Below are 21781 nucleotides of genomic sequence, written 5' to 3' on the forward strand. Positions count from 1 at the left end.
CGGATGCATTGTCGTCATCATCTCTCTTTGATCTTCGTCGAGAAGACCTATGCTCATCTTGTCGATCGCCTGCCTCAGAAGCGGCAGACGAGCGAGATCGCATCACACTTTCAGGTGATCCGTCTCTTTCCCCTTCCCGCCGTCTGTGCTTGCGTCTTCGCTCGCCACTGACTTCTGAACGGGCTTCAGAAAAAGGTTGATCTCGTGTCCCAGTCATCGTTGGTGTCGTCGGTCTCCCGACGGCGATGGTGTCTCCGCTTGCGTTCTTCGCCATCAAGCTCGTAGGTCCGGTCACGACTCTGTTCGCGACTCTCCAGTTTGTCCGATTTTGATTCATGGTGTCTGCCGTTTCGTTCCTCACGAACCATATCATCTTCATATTTTGTTTTCGATGATCCAGCTGAACGTGTTTCGTCATCACGTCTGCTCTCGGGAGAGCGGACCGTCTGGATGACCGTGCTTTGATCGTCATCCTCATAGTTGCTAGGAGATTTTTGCAGAGACTGTTGCTGTCTTTCTAGCTCTCGTGCCTGTGACTTCGCCCTCTCTCTTTCATCCGAACCTGCTGAAAAGAACTCATCGGAATCTCGGTCGGCGATTTCCTTTCTGGGAGGTTCATCTGGCGCATGGTATCCCGAATCGTTCACATTGCGCGAGCCAAAAGATTCAGGGGCGTTCGTGAAGGCTGACGTGGTGGGTACTTTGGGTGCTTCGACGAACGAGCGTTGGTCGAAGTCTCTTGACGGACCCATGTAATCTTCGTACTTCGTCTCTGTTCTAAGAGGTGAGCCGATAGTGGGCGACCATCTGCCACTGCTGTGCCTTTTCTCTTTCTTCCTGCGAGGCGTCTTGGCGTCCACGAGACCGTCTTCATCGTGAGATGCGCTCGGCCCTGAAACAGGCCGATCGCCATTATCGAGCTGGCGAGTGCCGTTAGACTGTGGCAAAGACGGCTCTCGAGAGTTGTGATTGTCGGAAGAATGCAGGCTTTGTCGAGCATGTTCAAACTCGGAATTAATCCGGTCTTGATCTTGCTTCATCGAGTTACCGAGAAGAGCTGCAAATCCTCCCGCCATGGCTGCGGCAGCAACGTTCTTGCCTATATTCTCAGAGCGAGAGGAACTGCCGCCATTGACTGTTCCTTGCATGGACGAGGTGGCTGTCGAGGGCTCCAGATCCCTTGGGTCGCGCTCGACCTTTGGGCTAGCAAGCGGACTGACGTCGCTCTCCTCCCAGCTGTCTACGCTAGCTCGCTTGGCTGCCTTGGACTTCTTCTTCTTCTCCTTCTTGCTTGATGTAGCTTCGGACGCAGAAGCAGTTTCCTTAACAAAGGAAGTTTCCTTAGCAGAAGCAATTTCTTTAGCTGGCTCGCGTACTGGGATGGGCTCCGGCTCGACTCGTTTCGGGGTGTTCTGTGCTACTACGATGTTGTCAGTGCTCTTAGACTTCTTCTTATCCTTCTTGCTCTTCTTGCTCGACGAGTCCCAGTCCTCCTCGGCGGGCTTGTCGCGAGCATCATTGGTGTCCGCCACCTCGTCAAAACTTCCAGGGACATGCATGGGAGTGGCCTTGGATGTGACTTCACCCTCCACAAAGCCCGGACCATTAGTGGACTTAGGTGGGAGTTTCCGCAGGTCAAGATCGGAGGCAGAATCGTAGGTAGGCGACTGATAGACACTGCTTAAAGAACGGATCGAGGAGACAGCCGATGGGGCAATAGTGGATGGGGCAATGGTAGAAGCCGCAGCGTTGACGTCTGAGAATGGGTTGCTGACGACAGACGCTGCATCACGTTTCCGATCGTCCCAGTCACCCGCGGACATTGCGGCAACGCCAGACGCGAACGCGGCTGCCGCGGCTTTGGCCTTCTTCGACTCCTTCTTCTTGCTCTTCTTTGATGAAGCATCGACTACGTTGTCCCAATCGGACTCTTTCTCATCTCTGATATACTGTGTGCTCGGTGCAATCTCAGGTGGCTGAGTAACTTTGGATACTTGCTCTGGACGATAAGCTTGATACGTAGTTGTCTTCTGGTCAGCCTTTGGTGAGTCCTGTACCACGGTTGCGGTTTGGCGTGCCTGCTGCTTATCCCGAGCGGTCATATCACCGTCAGAGACGAATTGCTCCCGAAATGACTCTGGAGTCGGAACTTCGAAATGGTGGAACTGGTTCTCGCCCCAGCTTACCCTTGACCTGGCTTTGTTCGCATCATCTGGCATCGGCACACGCCTAGGGGTCGGCATCGGCACAGGCTCGATGGCAGGTGATGGAGGACCTCGAACGGAGGGCGCTCTGCTTCCTGGAGGAGTAGGCATAATTAGGTTAAAAGCAGGCACAGCCCATGGTTGTTGTTGGGCTGGCTTCCCATCTCGCGTAGCAACGAAAGAGTACGGCGCCGGGTAAGGAGGCGTTATCGAAGGCTTGGTGGCTGGTTCATCATGGGCTTCAACTATGGTGAAATTGGTAGCGCCCTCGTTAGGATCGATGGGGCGGACCTTGGGCAGGTTGTCGTTTTGCAGAAGCTCTTTGGGCGCGAAGAATTCGGCTTGGCTCACTTGCGGCCCATTGTACCTCTCTTCCCAGTCCCTAAGCACGTCTCGCGCGGACTCCTTCTTGAAAAGGTTGGGGTCGTAGATATCGTCATCGGCATAGTCCTGTTGAAGATTGCTCGGCTTATAAGTCATGACGCTGCTGGGGATGACGCTGCTAGGAGCAACTGGCTTGGTCTTGTTAGGCTCGACTGTGCTGACTCTTGATGGCTCGGAAGTTTTGACGCTGCTTGGCACGACAGTCTGCACCGTTGAAGAAGAGTCGCGGCGGCGTCCTCGTTCCCGCTCACGTTCCCGGTTCTTGTCTTTCTCCTTTTCCTTGGCCTTCTCCTTGCCCTTGTCCTTGTACGAAGAGATCGCCGCGCTTGTGATGGCCGCGGCTGCACCAGCTGCAACTGCGCTTGCAACAGTAGACTTGCGTGCGTCATGTTGCATCACCTCGCGTTCCCGCTCTTCAAGCTCCTTTTCCTTGCGGCGAACATCGGTGGCGACAGAGCTCACAGAGCTTCCAGTCCTTTGTTGTTCAAGCTTCCGTTGGTCTCTGTCAGGACGGTTTCGGCTTGAGTACTCCTGGGCCTCGCGTTCAAGGCGATCAAACTCGGCCTGGTCTCGAAATTCAATATTACGCCTTGAAGCTTCAATACGATCGGAGTCGCGGCGCTCGTTTCGAATGCGTTCGGCTTCAGCTTCACGATCAGCTATGCGTAGAGCTTCTGCACGGTTTTCACGTTCTCGACGATTTTGCTCATCTATCTCGCGAGCTTCACGAGCTTCCCGTGCTCGCATCTCATCTTGCTGGCGACGTCGGTCATCGGAAAGGCGCTCGGTTTCTATTCTGGCGAGACGTTCGGCTTCCATGTAGCTGCGCGCTTCTTCTTGCTGGCGGAGCAATTCGGAACGGCGACGCTCTTCTTCTCGATGCGCCACTTCATCTTGGTGAAGCTGTTCTCTGCGAATTTCTTCCGCGCGGCGGGCTTCATCATCTCGCGCCTGCTGCTCGCGGCGGCGGCGATCTTCCTCATCCCTACGAGCTTCTTCTTCGAGCCTCAACTGTTCACGATGGTGGCGGTCGTCCTCATCGCGACGGTCTTGCTCTTCGCGATGTTCGCGTTCAGCCTTATCAGCCTGCTCCCTAGTCAGACTAAATCGAACATTACTCGGGGAGCTGGTTCGACGATCGTGACTCTTCGCAGCAGCAATCGCAGCACCTCCAGCTGCTGCAGCTATCCCAGCAATGGCTGCGTTCTGCTTCCAGGAGGATGTTTGAATAGGCGACGAGTTGGCGCGGCGAGGGAGAGGAGGATGCATAGATGGTTGAGCAGCCTGAATGGTGATGTTCTGTGACTGGTACTGTGTCGGGAAGGGACCCAGACCTGGCGCCTGGGAGAAGACGGGTGGGCCGACCGGAGCAGAATAACCAGATTGAGATGGCGCCTGTGTAGAGTACATTGCCCCTGGCACCTGATGCATTGGCTGAGGCTGTTGTATGCTAATAGAACCAGGACCAGATGTGATCATAGGCTGAGGTGTTGGAACGGAGCTTATGCGTCTGGCATCGAAAGTTGTTGGATCGTTGGAAGCAACAGGGTATACTGTCTGTAGAGTATAGGCGCTGCTTGATTCACTGTCATGGCGACCCAACTTGGTTCCGATAGCTGCTCCAGTGATGGCGCCCGCAGCGCCTCCTGTAGCAGGGCCGATAAAGGAGGTGTTGGCGATACTATCGTAGAGATTCTCAGAGGATCGTCTCTTCTTCTGCCCACCGAATCCCCATCGCCAGCTCCACTTGTTCGTACCTGAGCCGTTCGAGGCAAGCGATTCCTGACTCTTGCCCTTTCGCCAATCGTAGTCGCCATAGACCAATCCAGCGTTGTCGGAGGAGTCAGAGGTATCGTCGTCAGGCAGATCCTCCCATTCATCATCTCCATAACGGGAGGCTGGTCTGAGTCGATCGCTACTCTTCCGCGAAAGCCTGTTCTCCTTGACCGCCACAACGTCGCCCTGATGGCGTCGGCGAGCCTTGGCCGCCGCGATTGCCGCAGCAGTCGCACCTAAACCTGCTAGTGTGGCCTTGAGACGTTCTTCTGAGTTGCGTCGCTTGGGAGATGATGGGCGTCTCTTTGGCGACGACGGACGTCTCTTCGGTGACGATCGTCGTTTTCTCTGTACGTAGCCTGTACCAAAAGCCATCTCGGAATCAGATGATGACGACGAAGACGCATTGCTAAAGTTGAAGAAGCCCTTAGATTTCTTCTTGCGCGATGCAGTTATGGACTTCTTCCGCTTGATCTTTGGTGGAGGGGCGGTGAAGAAACCACCTAAAAAGCCACCTTGTGTGGATTGATTCTGCGAGATATCAATGACGGAGGCGCCAGAGGTCGAACTTCGCGAAGCTTTGCGCCGCAGCTGCTGTGACTTTCGTCGACGTTCATCATCACTACTGTCTCGCCGATGATACGTGATAGCCTTCCTCGGTGACTTAGACCGACTACGACTCCTCCGGCTTTTATTGACGGCAGCACCTAGCGCAGCGCCTGCCAGACCCACGCCGAGTGCTGTACCGAAACCAGATTTGCGGTCTCGTGAGCGTGAGCGAGAACGCGAGTGTCGACGACCAATTTTGTAGTCCTTCTTGTCGTTGGTCACACCTACGGACATTTGTGACATTCGATCGCGGGAGCGACTGCGGCGGCGAATCTCGGATCCACCGTAGCTGTAATCTTTGCGGTTGCGAGAACGGCTTCGACTACGGCCGGACAGGCCAGATATCCTTGAACGGTTGTCTCGACCTGATTTGATGCTGTAAGTGTCGTCAAAATCATCGCGGCGCGTGCCTAGTACGGCTTTGCCTGCCTTGGCCAAACCAATGCCTCCCAGTCCTGCTGCGACCCATCCAGCAGCATTGCTGTTCGTCTTCTTCCGCCTCTCGTCTCCTGAGGAGAAGGAGCTGTATGATTTTTTCTCCTTCAAGGAATATCGAGACTGCTTCTCAATGCCGCCGGAAGGCCGCGTGTATTCACTAGATCGTCGCATGTTTTCGCTAGATCGCCGGCGGCCGTAGTGATGCTTGCGAGGTGCGTCCAAGACAGAAGACCGTGGATCAAAACAGTACTTGCACACACCAATGTATTCGGTGTATTCCTCCATCTTCTGGACGTCTTCGTAGTCCTTCCACCAGTCAACAAAGCGGGACACAGGCCCAGTATGCTGATGCTGCTGCGCCATGTCGCCATTAGCGTAGTGGGCGGATGAGGAGTGTGTACCATTGTTGTAGTTGCTGCCTGGGAAGGCGCCGGGTATCGAGGTGGAATGATTGTGCAAATGGTCGTGTGAGTGGACATGCGACTGAGCGTGCGAGCCTGAGTGCGAGTTGTGTTGGTGGAGACCATATGCTGCAAGCCCAGCGGCTCCTGCCGTCGCATACAGTCCCACGTTGCTGCTCGATGAATGCTTTTCGGGCTTGCCGGGACGAGGTGGTTTCGGAGGAGGCATTCCCTCCATGGCTTGAGAATAGGTGGGGATGTGGCTGCTGCCGCCAGTGGCCGAGCTTGAAGGTTTCACACTCTGATTATATATGGAGGCGGAATAGCCCGAATTGGCGTTTGTGTAAGAAGTCGACTGGTAGTTGCTGGAAGAGCTGCTGTAAGCACCGGACTGGTGGTTGCTGGATGAGCCGTTGCCCATGGCATATCCCAAAGCTGCTCCACCAGCCAGAGTCGCAGCAGAGCCGAACTTGGAGGGCTTTGCTGGTTTTTGCGGCTTGGAAGAGGGTCGTGGTGGTTTTGCAGGTGCAGAATCTTCCTCGAAGAAGGCACCTGGCATTGAAGATGGTCGAGGTGGCTTCGACGAAGGCTTGCCCGTGTTGCCACCGTAGAAGTCTGCAGCAGCACCAGATCCAGTATCGGCAACGGGATTGGGCTGCGCAGCAGCGGAGGTGAGATGTGGTGTGTCTTGGCCAATAATGACTGACGGCGGCTGTGGCCTCACACCTGGCTGTTGATGAACACTCTGGCCATTATCCTTGTACATTTCGGCAGCCGCGCCAAACTGATTGCCACCAGGCAGAGCACTGGAGGTGAACTGGGCAGGGTATTGTCCAGGGAATTGAGCCTGTACGTGGCTATCAATGCCTGAGTGTGAGGGTGTGTATGTGGTGCTGGCAGTGCGCCCGACATGAGGGGCGCACCTGCCTGGCCTGGGAACTGCGAGAAGCCCTCGCTCCCAATCTGGCCGCTGAAGCTTCGCGTGGGTTGCTTGGGGCTCTCGACAATGTCGCTCTTGTAGCCACCCACCTGCGACAAGCTTCCTGAACGGGACGAACGCGTGGATGGTCGCTTCCAGCCTTTTACGTCCTTGTCTTTGCTCTTTTTCTTGTTCTTGTCCTTGTCGTCGCGCTCTCGGCTGCGCGATCGTTCGCGTTTCATTGTTGATGCCGATGACTCGGCATAGCTGGAGGGCCGGTCCTCGCGCCTGTACGAGTAGCGCTCATCTCGCGGGTCATCGTACAGGTCGTCGCTTCCTCGGGCTCTTGGCATGTCGTCGAAGGCAGTCGCGAAGGATGCAATCGAGGAAGGCGCAGGTTCGCGACGGGACGGCTTTCGGGTGGATGTGGATGAGACAACAGATCTCGTGTCGGCATCTCTGTCGCGCTTGGAACGCGTGGAGTCGCTAGTTCGTTGGCGGCGACTTTCTTCGTCTTTATCTTTTGGGGCGGACGAGCCGCTGTCGCTTTTGCCCGTAAATCTGCTCCACATGGTGCTCGATTGATCGGGGTGGGCGAGGGGGCGGTGGTATTATGTGTATTGCTGGCACTGCGATGGGCGCAAATGAGTTGGGTTCTGAGCGTGGATGTACTGGGGTAGATCGCTGCAGACGATGCCCAAGTTAGATGGAATCGTCACTTCGTCATGTCGTAGTGGGATTAAATGTACAGTAGTGTGATGCAGTGTAGCAAGGAAAGTATGCGCGCAATGCAAAAAGACGCCAGCAGACGCAAGCCCTCTCACCGGCCGTATCAAGAGCGTTGGTGTGGTGAAGGTAGCTGACTTTCCGTCTCGTCCAAACAAGCGACGGAACAACAGCTCATCGACAGGGGGCCAAGTCCCACGCCAGCTGGAGGCTGGGCCAATCAATCACCGAGGTGCCTCCGACGATCTTCGCGTTTGCTATCCTTGTCGAGCTGCATGTCGGATTTTGCGACCATTTCCGCGTTATCTGCCTTGAGTTTTGTGGTCGTCGACATGTTCACAATGGCTGATTGTGACACGTCCCAGTATTTCTGGGGCTTCCTGGGGCCATTCAGGGTCCAAGATCCCAGTCATAGATTTACGGGTGGGCCCGGCCCTTAGATACTTCACGGCATTGTTGTAACTAGAAAAAAGTTTGACGGAATTTATGGTATATTTTGAGTAGTGCCATGCGACAGCTGCGTGGCAAAAACTGGGTTATATGAATCGTTGGAGCATTCCACTGCACAACCCTTACCTAGCATTCCTACAAGGATGTAACCTTGGAGGGTGCCTATCATGAGATCGATAGCCGTCGTCATCCGAATCTTCAGAGCTGTCATCGGACTCCACACTCAATGAATCGTCCGTGATTCTATGGGCATCAGGGTACTCGTCTGAGCCAATCAAATCCACGGCCAACAAAGCCCGGTGCAAATAATGTATCTTGTGCGTGCGCCTCTCGAACTTCAGGGCTCGCAATATCAGATTTGTCACCTCCTGAGATATGATGTTTGGAGGCTGTCGACTGCGGTCAGATACGCTCCGCAGCATTATCTCGGTAGATCTGAGAAATTCCTTCGTCCTGACGATGACGTTACCAGTTGTTTGGCATGTCATCCAGGCCTCGAGGACCTAGCTAAGGCCGGCCTCCAGACAAAAGGGTGTTGCGAATCTGCAAAATCTGGTTGCGGTGATCAGGAGGCAAGGCGGCGATCTGTTCATTCGTGAGAGCAAGGATCTGGGCAAACATGGCCTGTTGTTCCATAGCCGGGGTTTGTGCCTGTGGTGGTTGTTGTACGGGCGGAGGCTGAGCATATGGCTGTGGTACATGTGCTGGCGGTTGTGGAGTAGGAACTTGCTGAGGGTAAGGAGCAGCATAGTTGACGGGGGGCCGAGCGACGGGCGGTGCCTGTTGCTGCATCGGCGGAGCTTGTGCGATCGGGGCTGGAGCTGCGGTGGCCGTCTCAACGAGCGAGCCAAGCGTTCGCGGGTCTACGAGTTCGAGCAGAAGGAGCGACTGAAATATGGCGTATGCGAGCTGCGGCGCTTGTCGTAGAAGCTCTGTGGCCTTCGCTGGGTCTGTCATGACAAGACCCTTCATCTGGGAGAGGATGTCCAGCAGCTGTGGAGTGGGCAGAGTGGAGAGCGTGCGCGAGATGGCATCGGGACACGTAAGGTTCGGTGGCAAGTCAATGCCTGGAGGCAGAGGTGGCAGTGCGCTCGACTGAGGAGCTTGCACTGGCTCTGGCGCCTGTCCGTTCATCGGTGGGTATGCGCCCTGATTCTGGGGAGGGTTCTGAGGCTGGTTTGAGGGCGCGTTGTCGCCTGCACCGTTGTCGTTGGACCAGTCAACTCGTAGTTTCCTGCCCATGATCTCGTGGTCATTCAGGTTGCGCACGGCGGAAGCTGCTGCGTCGGCGTCGGCGAATTCTGCGAAGCCAAAGCCTTTTGGGCGCCCAGTCTCTTTGTCGTAGACTAAGCGGAAGTTGTTGACTTGCCCTACGCGACCGAGTGTCTCAATGATGAGTTCTTCCGTGCCGCCTGCGATTGCTGATTAGCAGTGCGACTTTGTTGGAGACAAGCTCACCTACCATAAGGAATATTTCCGATGAATACAACGCGGCCCGCTTTATCGTTAGGCGCCATGTCGACGGCTGATGCAGTGTCACTGCTGTGGAATGAGAAAAGTAGAAGTCGTGAATGAGCGGTGGTGAGAAGCCAACGGAATGTTCTTTGAAGCTTTGAGGTCGCAAGCAACAATGGACACGGGCTGGGGCACGCGATAAAGCTTGGCGCGTCACCCACGGCATCACGTGGGCACTTATCTTAGTCTCACCACATGGCGCCGGCAAGATTCGCGCCCGCTATGCACATACGACTTTGAGCTGACAATCTCTAGAGGTGCACTTATTAAATGAGCTTATGGGAGCCTGAATGTATACGCAGCCATAGGATACTCTGTCTAAATTTGTTAGAAAATCCTTGAATATATACAGGATACCTTCTTTGCCTCTTCTCGTCACGAAAAGGCCGGGGCAAAACGAATTTGCCGGCCGCCGGGTGCTCATTCTTGAATTATACCGTCTTGACCAGAGTTGTGACATTTCTCTGTGTTTCTTAATGATGGAATTGACTTCTGCCTTAGCAATGGTGTTCACTCCGCGTTACTCATGTGCTCGATGCCCTACAATTTTGGTGCGCAACAAGTCCCATCCTCTCCCACAGTTGCTGTGACAACAGGCTGCTTGTGCTGCTCACTGAGCAATGTGCTCTTGTTGAAGGCCTGATCGCTCGGCGGTACATCCAACGCAGGGTTCTTGTCGAAAAAGTTTACCGGCTTCATGTGGATCTTCAAAATCTCACATGGCATAACCGGGAAATCTTCGATCCGGGGAACGTGATTGATGCCCGCCTGAACATAGAGGACAAAGTCGGTGTCCTTGACGTTCTCGTTTCTCTCTGCCCATGATCGAACTCCTGTGCCTCCTCGAGATTGGTTTGTGTAGAGGCCTCCTGCGTATAGCTCGCCGTCTCGGTGCTTCACGACGTATACGTTGTGGTCTGAGAACTCGGCACGCTTGTAGTTAAAGCTGTCCTTATCCGAGAGGATCTTCTGGAATGGCGGCGCCTGAATCTTGTATGCGACTGGCTTGCCGTTGATCGGGTTCTTTACGTTCGGATTTTGGATCTTGAAAGTGCGGTTGTTTTCACAGGCTTTTAGAGACTGTCAGCAAATGCTAAATTCTACAGCGAGTCACAACCAACCTGTATCATAACCGCCAGATTGGTCAACGATCGTCTCCTGGACATAGTATCCTGTTCCATGAGGGTTAAATTCCGATCGCTCCATTGGAAAAGCTTCGTCATAAACCAAGCGGTTTTCGTAGCCGTCGATCATGGGATCGACACGCAAACTGAAGATGTGCTGGTGGTGCACTGCAAGTACACCAGGGTGTACAACCGTACCCCAGGGTACTTCTATGCCCTCATCTATCGGCTGAGTGCTGAGAATGCCAGTTGCACGGATCTCGTATGTGACCTCTCCCGCTTGGTTGAATACGAAAGCCAGAATGTATTCGTAATTGGAAACTGTGATGATCGACTGAAGGACGAGCTCTCGTGACCGAACGACTGCTGCTCGTCCAGTACGGTAGTTGGTGTGTTTCCAGCCAATACCAGCGTCTTGCTCGTGTATGCAAACGACGTTGGGCATATTGAGAACGCCACCTGTAGGCTTTATTAGCAGTTTGCGACGTGACAATTCCCAAGAAACTCACCCTTATCGTCCGAGAGGACAGCACTAAGATAGTAGATCGAGCCTAAACAATCGCATCCCAATTTCAGGTCGTTCGCCATGATACCTGCTCCGGCATCTCCAAGCTAGTATTCAGTCAGCCACCTTATACTATAAGAGACGGTGGCAAGGATTCACAAACATCGAATGCGCTCTTCCTACAGTATGGCTGACGAGGATCGGCATATGGGATGTTCATGTCGCTCAAACTCAGTCGGTAGAACAGCGGTCGGTCATCGTACCGCACATCGTAAAGCACCATACCCTCACGCTGGTTGAAACCAACCCTGAAGTTCCATTTCTGCCACGACAAGACGCTAGATGTACCTTCCTGTTGAACCTTGAAGCTGGCTCCTTCAGGCTGGATGACGTTGAGAGGCTTAAGGTCGGTTCTGAGTGTTTGTGCTTCCGGGATGTACTCATTAGGTGGCTGAATCTTGTATTTTTCGATTGGCTTGATGGTATTGTCGGCCCCCGTTGGCAAAATGTCCACTCGGATGACCTTCATGGTTGCAGTGCTGACAACGGGGGAGATTGGCAAGGGCATTGCATAGTGGCATGAGTCTGCTTCAGAGGAGTTGTTCGGGTCTCGGAGGTAGAGGAAGCACTGGTACAAGCGTTCCTCATCACCAATGCCATCAGATCCGTAAATCCATGGGTCGCTGATTACAACTGTGCCTTCGGGTAATTCCAATTTTGCGATCTCGGCTTTGACCTTCTCGTCCGCGAGAGCGATCTTCTCGATGGCGACAATCTCCTCACCATCTCCATTGGCGTGAACAAAGGGTCCCAGAAGGACGTTGCGTTCAACGCGACCAGATGTCAAGTTGACAATGGCCTCGTGAAACTTACTCTGGGATGGCATCAGCAAGGAAATTTTGGGCATTCGGTTCCGCGTTTGCATACTGTGTTCCTGATGTAGTAATTTACGAAAGCCTTCCTCGAGACTGAAGGGAGGGGTTTATTGCCATGTTCTGCCTCAAGATATTTCAAGACCTCAGACTTTGATGGCTCCTCTAATGTCACAACTTTGAAGTGCAGGTCCGTATGTGCAGGCCACGAAGCCTTGATGATAGAGGCCGCCGTCTGAAGTTCTGCAGCCGAAAGAGGAGCAAGAGGATGCGCAGGCAAAGTTTTCGCGGTACGCGGCGCGGCGTTGTTAGCCAGTTCCGTCGACATGTTCACGAAATCTGCAAAAGGCTAAAATTGTAACTTCGGGAAGACTTCAAGAGTAGAGACGTAGCTCCTCAAAATGTTTTATAGGCCCTCTAAGATCTCACATTAGTTACCTAATGTGGATTCGAGGATGTCCAACGGTCTACTGCTCTGATAAGAAAGTGGGGCTGTATCTCTGCTCTGTGTGGCCACCGCAAGGACATACTGCTTGGGTGACAATCGCAAGGACCTCCCGATGTGGCAAACGCAAGGACTTACTACTTGTATCCTAGCGGAAGCTTACAACCGTGAAGGTTTGTGTTGTTGGGCAAGTCACGGGACGATACCCCGCCTTCCAAGGTTCCCGAAAACTGTTTGGAGTGTTTGTATAAAGCTGCCATTTGCCGCCGACTGCCGAAGGCGCAATGCCACACGGCGCCTTCCCGTCACCGAAGGAAGGGCCGTCTGACAGCTTCAACAAAGTTCAGAACCATCGCCTTGGCCTTGAGAGGTTATTCTAAACGTCCTGTCTTGGCTATGCGCTCATAGAACATTATTTGTACCTCGCTGGACTTGAGTCCTGTCGCGCGTCTGTGGCTTTTCCATACCTAGGGCATACGTGCTACGTTTTTGCCTCAACGACCACCGCTCAAGATGTTTCATGGATTGCTCAGAGCTATTTACATGAATCAGTGACTGTTTGCGCAAATACGCATTATGTCACCAGCAGGCAACGCTCCCGATGCAGGTACCGCACGCGATTAACTGCGACCGAAAACAACCAGGTTGCAACAGGTAGCAGCTCATCCAACAGCCTGAAGCTACACACATGGTCTTGCCGTCGCAATCAAAGCCTCGGGCTTATGTGCATCGTTTCAGTGATCGTATGCCCCTGTGTACTTCTTGTCGTAGTTGACAACGTGTAGTAGCGAACCTTCCTCGACCGCATTCGCGCCGCAAATACACTTGTGTTCAATAACACAAGCAAGAAATACCGAAAACATGCACTGTCAACGCCGAAACTGTCGGACTGTGTGGGAGGACGAAATGCAAAGCCTGTTTGGTGCACGACTGCATGGTGGTACCACCACCAGACGATGTTTTGAAACGCTCATCTCTTCAGGTGGGCCTCGAGGGTTACACAATCATCACCGCAACCTTTTTCTTCCGGACCAGCTTTTCGTTTCGTCTCACTTATCGTTTGCCACGAGGCGCTTAGATGCAATATGTCGAAAACCCGGTCCTACTTCCCGTACGCTAATAACCTAAACTTGTCGATTCTAGGTTGGCACCGAGCATTCGCAATGTCTCAAGATCTCCTAGGCGACGGCCACTATTCAGATCGGGTATAGAGAAGTGGTGCTCCGTCTTCCTTTCTGTTTCTACGACTCAGTGCTCTGCTCTAGTCGACTTTCATTCAATTTGCGATATTACCCCACATATTAATCTAGTCGAAGCGTGACCAGTTTCCACTATTCGCCAAAACCAATTTCTCCAAGACCCACAACCACCTGCCACCTTGTCGAGCATGGGTAGCTGTAAAACCATTGGTCGGGGACTCTCTCCACCCCAGAAACGACACTCGGCAAAGGTAAACATTTTACTTTGCGATATTGGATGCCCTACCAGAATCCGCGGGTACCCACCAGCATCGTTCCCTTGGTCGCAGCCTCGTTTCCAGACGCCATCTAATTTGCATCCACCGGTAAAGCTTGCACCAAGGACCATTCGGGATCCGGCTCCTTTGCCGGCATGGCTACCCTATGGCGCCAGCACAGTGACGTTGATTTCATCTCGAGGTCGTGCACGACCCAATCAACGGTGAGTTCTCAGTATGTGATCCAATGTTTTAGGCATTGTAATATGGGAGCATCGGCGCCTCGAGGTTGCTGAATCAGGAGGGTGAAGTATATAAGCTCCTGGTTGCGTTTCGTATTCTACACAACAACCTTCAGCAACCTTCTAAGACTACCCAACTTCGATACTCACCAAAATCAATATGAAGACCACTGCTGTCGCCACCGTTGTCCTTGCGGCTCTCGGCCAGGTTGCCCAGGCCCACTGTATGTCGAGGCAACTCTATCCCAACACTTCAGGACTGACAGATGATAGACATTTTCCAGGTGCTCACTGCGAATGGAGCTAAGGGCTCTCTTTTCCAGAACATCAGACCTGTTCCGAACAACAGCCCTGTCACAGTGCTTACCGACAATGCCCTGCGATGCAACGTTAACGGCGCGAGCGGATCATCCACCGGTGTCGTATCCGTCGCTGCTGGCTCTTCGGTTTCCTTCACGGCAGACCAGGCTGTTTACCACCAAGGCCCAGTCGCCTTCTACATGAGCAAAGTTTCCAGCGCCGCATCAGCGGATGGCTCCGGCGACTGGTTCAAGATCAAGGAGATTGGTCCCGACTTCTCCTCTGGACAAGCTAAGTGGGACTTGAGCTGTATGTACGCCATGGTATAGACATGCTCAAAAAATACTAATGTTACATAGCCACCTACTCTGTCACAATTCCTAGCCAGATCCCTGCTGGAGAGTACCTTCTCCGCATCGAGCAGCTCGGTATCCACAACCCTGGATCGCCACCTCAGTTCTATCTGTCTTGCGCACAGCTCAAGGTCACTGGTGGAGGATCTGGCTCCCCGAGCCCCGTCGTCAAGATTCCGGGACACGTCAAATCAACAGACAGCGGGTACACGGCAAACATCTACAGCAACTTCAAGAGCTACGTTGTGCCGGGACCCAAGGTCGCGACATACTAGGTATAGATCTAGTCTTGGCCCCGGAGCTTTCTCTTCTCATCTCGATGTTCTTGAGGACCATCACTTCAGCGGCAGCTTTTAGACATCACTTTTCGAGGCTTATACTTCAACTGTAAATATCACTTCAAGGACAGCGCCCCCACGCACTTTTTGTGTCTTCACATATGCCTTCGACGTTGCTCGCTTGCTGTGATCATGCTCATAACATCACATGCAGGAAGCTCCAATGTGAATGTGTCACTTTATCCAAGCGAATGGCACTTCAAACAACTTACGACCATCAAGGCTGTCTGCTAGCATTTCAACGCGCAGCTTTGAAATTCAGGCAACAGATACCACTGCTTCGATGTCACAAGCATCCTTACTGCTACCAGTACCTTGATATTTTATGTCTTCACGCCTAGATTAACTTAAGCGCTGGCGCTGATCGTTTGCTCTTGCTGAGCGGGTGGCGACCTTCGTGTTGGTTTCTCAAACATCACCACACGCTTCACTTTTCGAGGTCAATGGTCAGTCTCGTTACAGCTGCATTGCGTGAACTCAGGCTGATCGCAACAGCACGTCTCATACCAACACCACGAACTTCACGCATCGCAGCCATGTCGAACGCTTCTCCACCACCAGCACACGACTATAAGTCGCTCTCGCCCAAGTTCTCTTGCATTCTTGCCATCGTACATCTTCTTCATTCTTTCAAAGCCCTTGAGTCTGCACTGCATCCATTCCGGCCTTGCACAAGCTTTTCCAAGTCATAAGACAGATCTCTCGCTCTTCCAACACCCACTCGCTCCCCCTTCCCCAATGTCTGGCGGTCCTTGGCTCGCCAACATCGCCAACAACCCCAACATCAACCGCGACCCTCCTCCACACCCTCACAACGCCCCTCCCGCCGGCGCCCCTCCCCCCCAACAGGGCGGCCCTCACGTCGTCGTCGAACAGCACCACCAACAAGCCCCCATCTACGGCCCGCCAATTGGCGTCGGTATCGGTGCTCCCGCGTTCGCCCCCCCCTTTGGAGTAGGCGTCGGCATAGGTGCGTTCCCACAACCCTTCTTTCCGCACTGCGGCACCATGGATCCCGCCATGTTTGGTATGGCGCACGGCATGCAGGGCCCGCTTGCTCCCATCCGTGCGGGAAACTTTATGCCTGGCGCTGAAGGTGGTATAGGCTTTGGTTTGCATGCCGCAGGCGGCGTGCCGTTTCCGCCGCCGCCGCCTGGTGCGATGGCGGGTGTGGTGCCGCCGTTTATGCCGGCGCAGCCGTTGTGGAATGGTGGGGGATTGGCGTTTGGGAACGTACCGGCTATGGGGATGGGTGGTGGCATGCCTGGGATGATGGGTATGGGCATGCCGGGGATGATGGGCATGGGCATGGGAATGGGTATGGGTATTATGGGTGGAAACACGATGCATACTCGCCCTGCACCCATGGTCCACGACGGCAACATGGGCTTCACTGCGCAACCTGAACAGCAAGACCCGACGCAGATCGCTGGCGGCATTCCTCCGGGCGTCACTATGATCGAGCCTGCCGAGCACACCATTGCCATCCACATCAAAGGCAACGTATGTCCCTGGCTCAGTCCCGGCGCGCAGTTCCAGGTCGAGCCGCTCGGGTTCTCCAGCTCGACTGGGTTGAACCGCGTCATCAAAGTCTTGAACGACAACAAGCCCGAAGATGAGTGTGAGAATATGGCGATTACGGAGTGCATCGAACTTGGTAATGGTATGTGGGAGAAGGGCCAGACTTTCAAGTTCAACGATGCTGTCAGCAGGGTCTTGACGATGGGGGATGCTGGATGGGACAACACGAGGAACCGGGAGAACGGGCAGAGTCTTCATCTCTGGTGTCATCGTATTTGAGGCTGAAAAAGGCAGGTTAGCTCGGAAATCGTTCAAATGTTTCTGTTTTGGGGTTCTAGTACTTTGTATCTTGCCTATTCAAGCCACTCAAGTCTCCTTCTTCCAACACACGTACACCAAGGATAAATCTTGGGTTCGAAGGTTTGTTGTAATTGGATCTATAGATAAAGTTCGTAACATCGTTATGTTCGCAATGCAAGTCTTACCCCACATATGATGTGAAAGAAGACATGTGTCTGTTCAGGTTATTATTTTGAGTGCCCCTATTTCATACGGTCGACTCTGAGATTTGAGTCGAGGGCTGCACTACACTCTCCCTCTTCTTCCCTCCACCTAGCTTCTTCCACATCCTGCCTACCCACCGCTCTTTCACCACCTTCAGCACTACATACGCTAGGAAGCGGTAAGATATTGCACATATGCCCAATGCCATGATGTAACCCTCTGGCTTGACGTTAAGCTTATACAGGTCGAGAACTTGCTCGCCTGTGGATATCGGGCATCGACCGTTGATGCGTTGCCAGTCTTCGCATGTGAACTCGACACCCCGCATAGTGTATACGGCCATGTTGCCGATCGCCCACTTGACCGGAGACAAGTGATTGAAGGCCTGAAGGAAGCTCGGGATGTTAAGGGAGATAATACCACCTATCTTCTGTGTTAGTGTTTGCCACTATGAAGAGAAACTACTAATGTACTTACCCATGACTTGCGCAACACTAAGAAAGACGGACATGGAGTTGACCGAGAAGCCGGTGTGTGTGAAGAGCGTGTTGAAAGCGATACCGAGGCTTTCACCGCAGCTGACAATGCAGAAGGCGTTGTAGGTAATGATAAAGAATGTCGACGCATTGCGTTCCAAGCCACAAGCAAGAACTGCGAGAAGGGAGAAGACGATACAGCTGATGATCTCGAAGGGAGTTGTGAGCGATATGTATGTCATGAAGAATGCTTCAACACCATAGATGCGATCATCGAAGTCGCGATAGAAAACGTCCCTCTCGACAGGATATACGGCAATGTTGTTGAGCATGCCGACGAAGTACAACGGAGCAATCTCGATGAGGAAACCCATCCTGTTCTGGACAGCAAAGTAGTCGTTCTTGAGCGGCGCAAAATATAGCGCAAGGACAATGCCCATTCCGACCACTTGCATAACTCTCGCGATCATGATGTCGGGTTGGCGGAACATGTTTCTCGCCATGCGCCTGATGAGAATAGAGTATGCCGATATGAAGGAGGTTGGCTCTCGTGCTAAACTCCCTAGTTCCGCTGGAGTTGCGATTGAGCCCATACGTGCAGCGCGGAACATGTCTGAGTTCCACGATTCGATAAGCTTCCGCACTTTAGCCCGACTGGCTGCCTCACGAGCTTCGTGCTGCAGGTCAACGGTGATGAGATCGAGAGCGAAATCCGCGGGGTTTATGTGACGGGGACATTCGTAGCCTTGAGCAGCGAAGTGAGGTAACATGTCACCTGCAGGGCCTGCGTAGATTGGATGACCACCACGAGCTAGGAGAAGAACGTTGCCAAAATTCGTGAACAAATCCGACCTGGGTTGATGGATGGTCACAACCAGTGTGCGGCCTTCGTGAGCTAGACCGCGAAGCACGTCAACGATGGAAAGGGCCGTGAAGGCGTCCAACCCCGACAAAGGCTCATCAAGCAGCAGCACGCATGGCTCAGTGAGGATTTGGACAGCAATGGTGACTCGGCGCTTCTCGCCACCACTGATACCCTTGATAAGGTCGTTTCCAATCAAGTTGTCAGCACAGTCCTTAAGTCCCATCTTCAACAGAATCTCTTCAGCCCGTTGACTCTTCTGCTGTTTTGACATCCACTTTGGCAAACGAAGACCCGCTGCATATCGGAGAGTCTCGCGAACTGTCAGTGACGCCAGAAGAGCATCATCATCTTGTGTGACAAAGGAGCAGATTGAGTGGATGACGTCCTGAGATGGTTCTGCACCATTGAAGGTCATTGCTCCAGACTTCTTGTATCTAGTCGACAGATCGTCCTTGAGTCGACCAGCCATACCGTTCAGCAGGGAAGTTTTTCCAGAACCCGATGGCCCCATAATAACGTTGAGGGATCCAGGGCGGAAGTCAGCAGTGAGAGGCTTGAGGATGGTCTTGGTGAAGTTTTTGCGAAGTGCGCGCTTCTCGACGTCCAAAGCGAAATCGTCAAGGCGAATCGTGACCGTCCTTACATCGCCAGGAGCAGGCTCAGCCATCTTCTCTTTGCCAGCAGATGCGTCCATGTTCGACGGTCTTGCTCGTGCCATGACTATTTCTGCGCTCCAGAACTTCAGGATCACACCTGCTCCAAGGTAGAAAGCGATGACATAGCCCAAAAGAGCAAGGATAGGTCTCCAGACCCAATCATCCGGGAAACCAAGAGAGTCTAGGATGAACTCTCCAGTGTACTCTTTGCACGCAGGGTTCGATTCGCCACCTTCAAGCGGACAGTCGTAAAAACGCCCGGTAAACTCGTTTGAAGCAAGGGCACCGAACGCGTAGAACTGGTCATGCAATTAGCCAATGATCGCAACAATGCAGGAGCTAGACTTACCAAGTAGCATGTCCATTTGGTCCACCGAACATAGATAGGAATCGTATTAGACTGGATGAAGAATCCACAGCCCATTGATTGCAGTGTGTACGCCAAATTTGCAACCAAACTGGCTCCGGCAAAGTTCCTCGAGACCGCTATACAGGTCATTGCAAAGCAGACCGAGATGTATTGCAACAACAGCACGACACTGAAGAAGGTGAGAAACTGCCCTCCATCTGCACGGAAACCGCACATGAAGTAGTAAATGATGGAGAATATGAGCGGAACCGGGATATCTTCGATAAACAGACGAGCCAGTCTCCTTGAGATGAGGAATGCAGGTATGCTGACCACGCCTTGGCGTCTTTCCTCGTCGAAAAGTTGAATATCAGTAGTGAGCCGGTAAGTTTCGTACAGTAGAATAAGGTAGCCTTGAAGTGCCGCTGCATTATAAAGCGCACCTTGGCGGGAACGGATGCCAGACAAAGATCCATCGACGTTGAGAAAGATCCAGCCGGTGATGATAGCCATCGCAACTGCTTCCAGGAGACTGCCGAACATTCCCATGGGATCTCGAATTGTCACTATCCATGTTCGTGCGGTCAACACGCGGATCTGCTGCACAAGCGAAGTTTTTTGTACTCTTTTCGCGTGCGACTGCGACACAGAGCCGGTCGCAGCATTTGAGCCTAATTCATCCTTCTCGTTGGCGATTTTGCTCAGGTGCTCTCTCCATGCGTTCTTGATGTGGTTGACGCGGTGCTCTGCTGCTGCCTCTGCCTCCTCATTTCTACTGTCGATACTGACAAGGTCTATCAAGTACTCTGCTGGGTTTGTGAAAGGCGGCATCTCATGTCCAAGCTGTGCGAAATAGGGGAGACAGTCTTTCGCACTACCAGCGTATGCTGGGCTGCCTCTGGTCAAGAGAATAACATTGTCGAAGAGGCCAAAGATCTCGGAACGCGGCTGATGGATGGTGACAATAATCGTTCGTCCTCTTCTAGCAAGATTTTGCAGGGTTTTGATGACCTGATAAGCGCTGGTGGAGTCCAAGCCCGTGGTAGGCTCATCCAGCCATAGCAAACTTGGATTTGACAAGAGTTGGACACCTATGCTTGTCCTCCTTTTCTCTCCTCCACTGCAGCCTTTGTGCGCATGGTTGCCGATCCGAGTATCCGCAGCTTCCTTCAAACTCAATTCGAGGATGACCTCCTCCACAAGCTGCTTTCTCTCTGCTTGGCTAACAGATGATGGCAGTCGCAGCTGCGCAGCATACATCAACGTCTCACGCACCGTCAGTGTCGGCAGTAAAATGTCCTGTTGGATGACATATGCGCTCCGTATCCGGGAAGGGTCATTGCTCTTATTGAAATACGTTCGACCAGAGCATGACAGTCGCTTGCCCTGCATGCGCCCACTCATCTGATTCAGCAAGGACGTTTTACCACTGCCACTTCCTCCGATAATGGCAGTGAGCGTCCCACTTGGCATTTCCGCCGATATATCGTCGAGTATTGTTTTGGCATGGCTGTGGCTTGGTGGCGTCTTCTTCTTCGCCAACAGTCTAGCTATGGCGTTTGGTGATTCATCGACGGATACAGTAAGATGTTCAAGCCTGACGCATACTGGCTCAACTTCGTGTAAAGATATAACATTGTCGTGGTGAGATGCGGTGGTAGAGACACCCCGGCGAACGGACGCTGGCTGTGGCGGGCCGTCTTTCAGCTCTAGCGGGTCGTCCCCGGTCGCTTGTATATCATTGTCGCGTTCTTCACAGAACTTCCGACTCTGCGATACTCTTCGGTCGAGGCTCCATGGCGGTATCGATAGACAGATCAAGCCCATAACGAAATAGAAGCTGAGTGAAGAAGAGGGCGGCGCAGGCGAGATCTCGTTCACGCGGACACGCTGTTTGGTTGCAGACCCCTCTCGCTTCCTAACCGAAGGTGTTTGCAGGGCTCGGCTACGGGCTGCATTGCAGGAGCTATTAAATCGCGGTCCGAAGACTGCGGAATAAAGGACCTCGCACCACTTCTAACTGTCGCACACTTTGCATATCGTACTACAACAAAGCTGCTGATGTCTATCCAACCAAGCTGTGAGTCTTAAGGTTTGAAGATGGGTCCGGCGTAAGGGCTGGGCCTCTGAGACGCAGCATCTAGAGGAAGACCCTGGCACGATTGTGCCTCGTTTCATGGGGTGCTAGGATCTTGGTCGCTTTCTAACCGCTTGCGTGCTGTTTGAGCTCTTCCGATGCGTTCTTTGTAAGATGCCTCTGAAAAGCCTGGGTCCTGCCTTATTGAGCATCCGACTTGTTGGCTACCATGGTATTGGGTTGATCATAGTGCACATTGTGCTGGTCGGTGTTAGT

General features: G+C 53.1%; 7 protein-coding genes across 7 annotated transcripts; 2 read left to right on the forward strand and 5 right to left on the reverse strand.

Moving 5' to 3' along the window:
* Positions 1–185: 185 nt before the first annotated feature.
* On the reverse strand, positions 186–7303 carry SNOG_02683 (hypothetical protein; the record flags this gene model as incomplete). The annotated part of the gene is made up of 2 exons (XM_001793230.1): positions 186–6659; positions 6740–7303. 2 exons carry the CDS (start codon positions 7301–7303, stop codon positions 186–188), a joined length of 7038 nt encoding a protein of 2345 aa, XP_001793282.1.
* Positions 7304–7677: 374 nt separating this feature from the next.
* SNOG_02684 (hypothetical protein) lies at positions 7678–8329 on the reverse strand (the record flags this gene model as incomplete). Its single annotated transcript, XM_001793231.1, has 2 exons — positions 7678–7837; positions 8058–8329. The coding sequence occupies 2 exons, from the start codon at positions 8327–8329 to the stop codon at positions 7678–7680; spliced, it is 432 nt and encodes a 143-aa protein (XP_001793283.1).
* Positions 8330–8414: 85 nt separating this feature from the next.
* On the reverse strand, positions 8415–9652 carry SNOG_02685 (hypothetical protein; the record flags this gene model as incomplete). Its single annotated transcript, XM_001793232.1, has 3 exons — positions 8415–9319; positions 9370–9449; positions 9615–9652. The coding sequence occupies 3 exons, from the start codon at positions 9650–9652 to the stop codon at positions 8415–8417; spliced, it is 1023 nt and encodes a 340-aa protein (XP_001793284.1).
* A 236-nt stretch (positions 9653–9888) lies between these two features.
* SNOG_02686 (hypothetical protein) lies at positions 9889–12251 on the reverse strand (the record flags this gene model as incomplete). Its single annotated transcript, XM_001793233.1, has 5 exons — positions 9889–10492; positions 10544–11005; positions 11056–11158; positions 11215–11925; positions 11979–12251. 5 exons carry the CDS (start codon positions 12249–12251, stop codon positions 9963–9965), a joined length of 2079 nt encoding a protein of 692 aa, XP_001793285.1. The 3' UTR covers positions 9889–9962.
* Positions 12252–14164: 1913 nt separating this feature from the next.
* On the forward strand, positions 14165–15156 carry SNOG_02687 (hypothetical protein). The gene is made up of 3 exons (XM_001793234.1): positions 14165–14290; positions 14340–14675; positions 14726–15156. Exons 1-3 carry the CDS (start codon positions 14227–14229, stop codon positions 14992–14994), a joined length of 669 nt encoding a protein of 222 aa, XP_001793286.1. The 5' UTR covers positions 14165–14226; the 3' UTR covers positions 14995–15156.
* A 639-nt stretch (positions 15157–15795) lies between these two features.
* On the forward strand, positions 15796–16857 carry SNOG_02688 (hypothetical protein; the record flags this gene model as incomplete). Its single annotated transcript, XM_001793235.1, has 1 exon — positions 15796–16857. One exon carries the CDS (start codon positions 15796–15798, stop codon positions 16855–16857), a length of 1062 nt encoding a protein of 353 aa, XP_001793287.1.
* Positions 16858–17125: 268 nt separating this feature from the next.
* SNOG_02689 (hypothetical protein) lies at positions 17126–20688 on the reverse strand (the record flags this gene model as incomplete). The annotated part of the gene is made up of 3 exons (XM_001793236.1): positions 17126–17467; positions 17588–19378; positions 19429–20688. 3 exons carry the CDS (start codon positions 20686–20688, stop codon positions 17126–17128), a joined length of 3393 nt encoding a protein of 1130 aa, XP_001793288.1.
* Between the last annotated feature and the right edge of the window lie 1093 nt (positions 20689–21781).

Source organism: Parastagonospora nodorum (assembly GCF_000146915.1).
Source record: "Parastagonospora nodorum SN15 chromosome Unknown scaffold_4, whole genome shotgun sequence".
In the NCBI taxonomy this organism is placed as follows: Eukaryota; Fungi; Ascomycota; class Dothideomycetes; order Pleosporales; family Phaeosphaeriaceae; genus Parastagonospora; species Parastagonospora nodorum.

Bases quoted from the DNA above. Each gene is read 5' to 3' on its own strand.
- SNOG_02687 (XM_001793234.1), top strand. From the start codon at position 14,227: ATGAAGACCACTGCTGTCGCCACCGTTGTCCTTGCGGCTCTCGGCCAG. The intron at 14,291-14,339 runs GTATGTCGAGGC...GACAGATGATAG, and splicing joins CCAGGTTGCCCAGGCCCACT to ACATTTTCCAGGTGCTCACT. The intron at 14,676-14,725 runs GTATGTACGCCA...AATGTTACATAG, and splicing joins AGCTAAGTGGGACTTGAGCT to CCACCTACTCTGTCACAATT.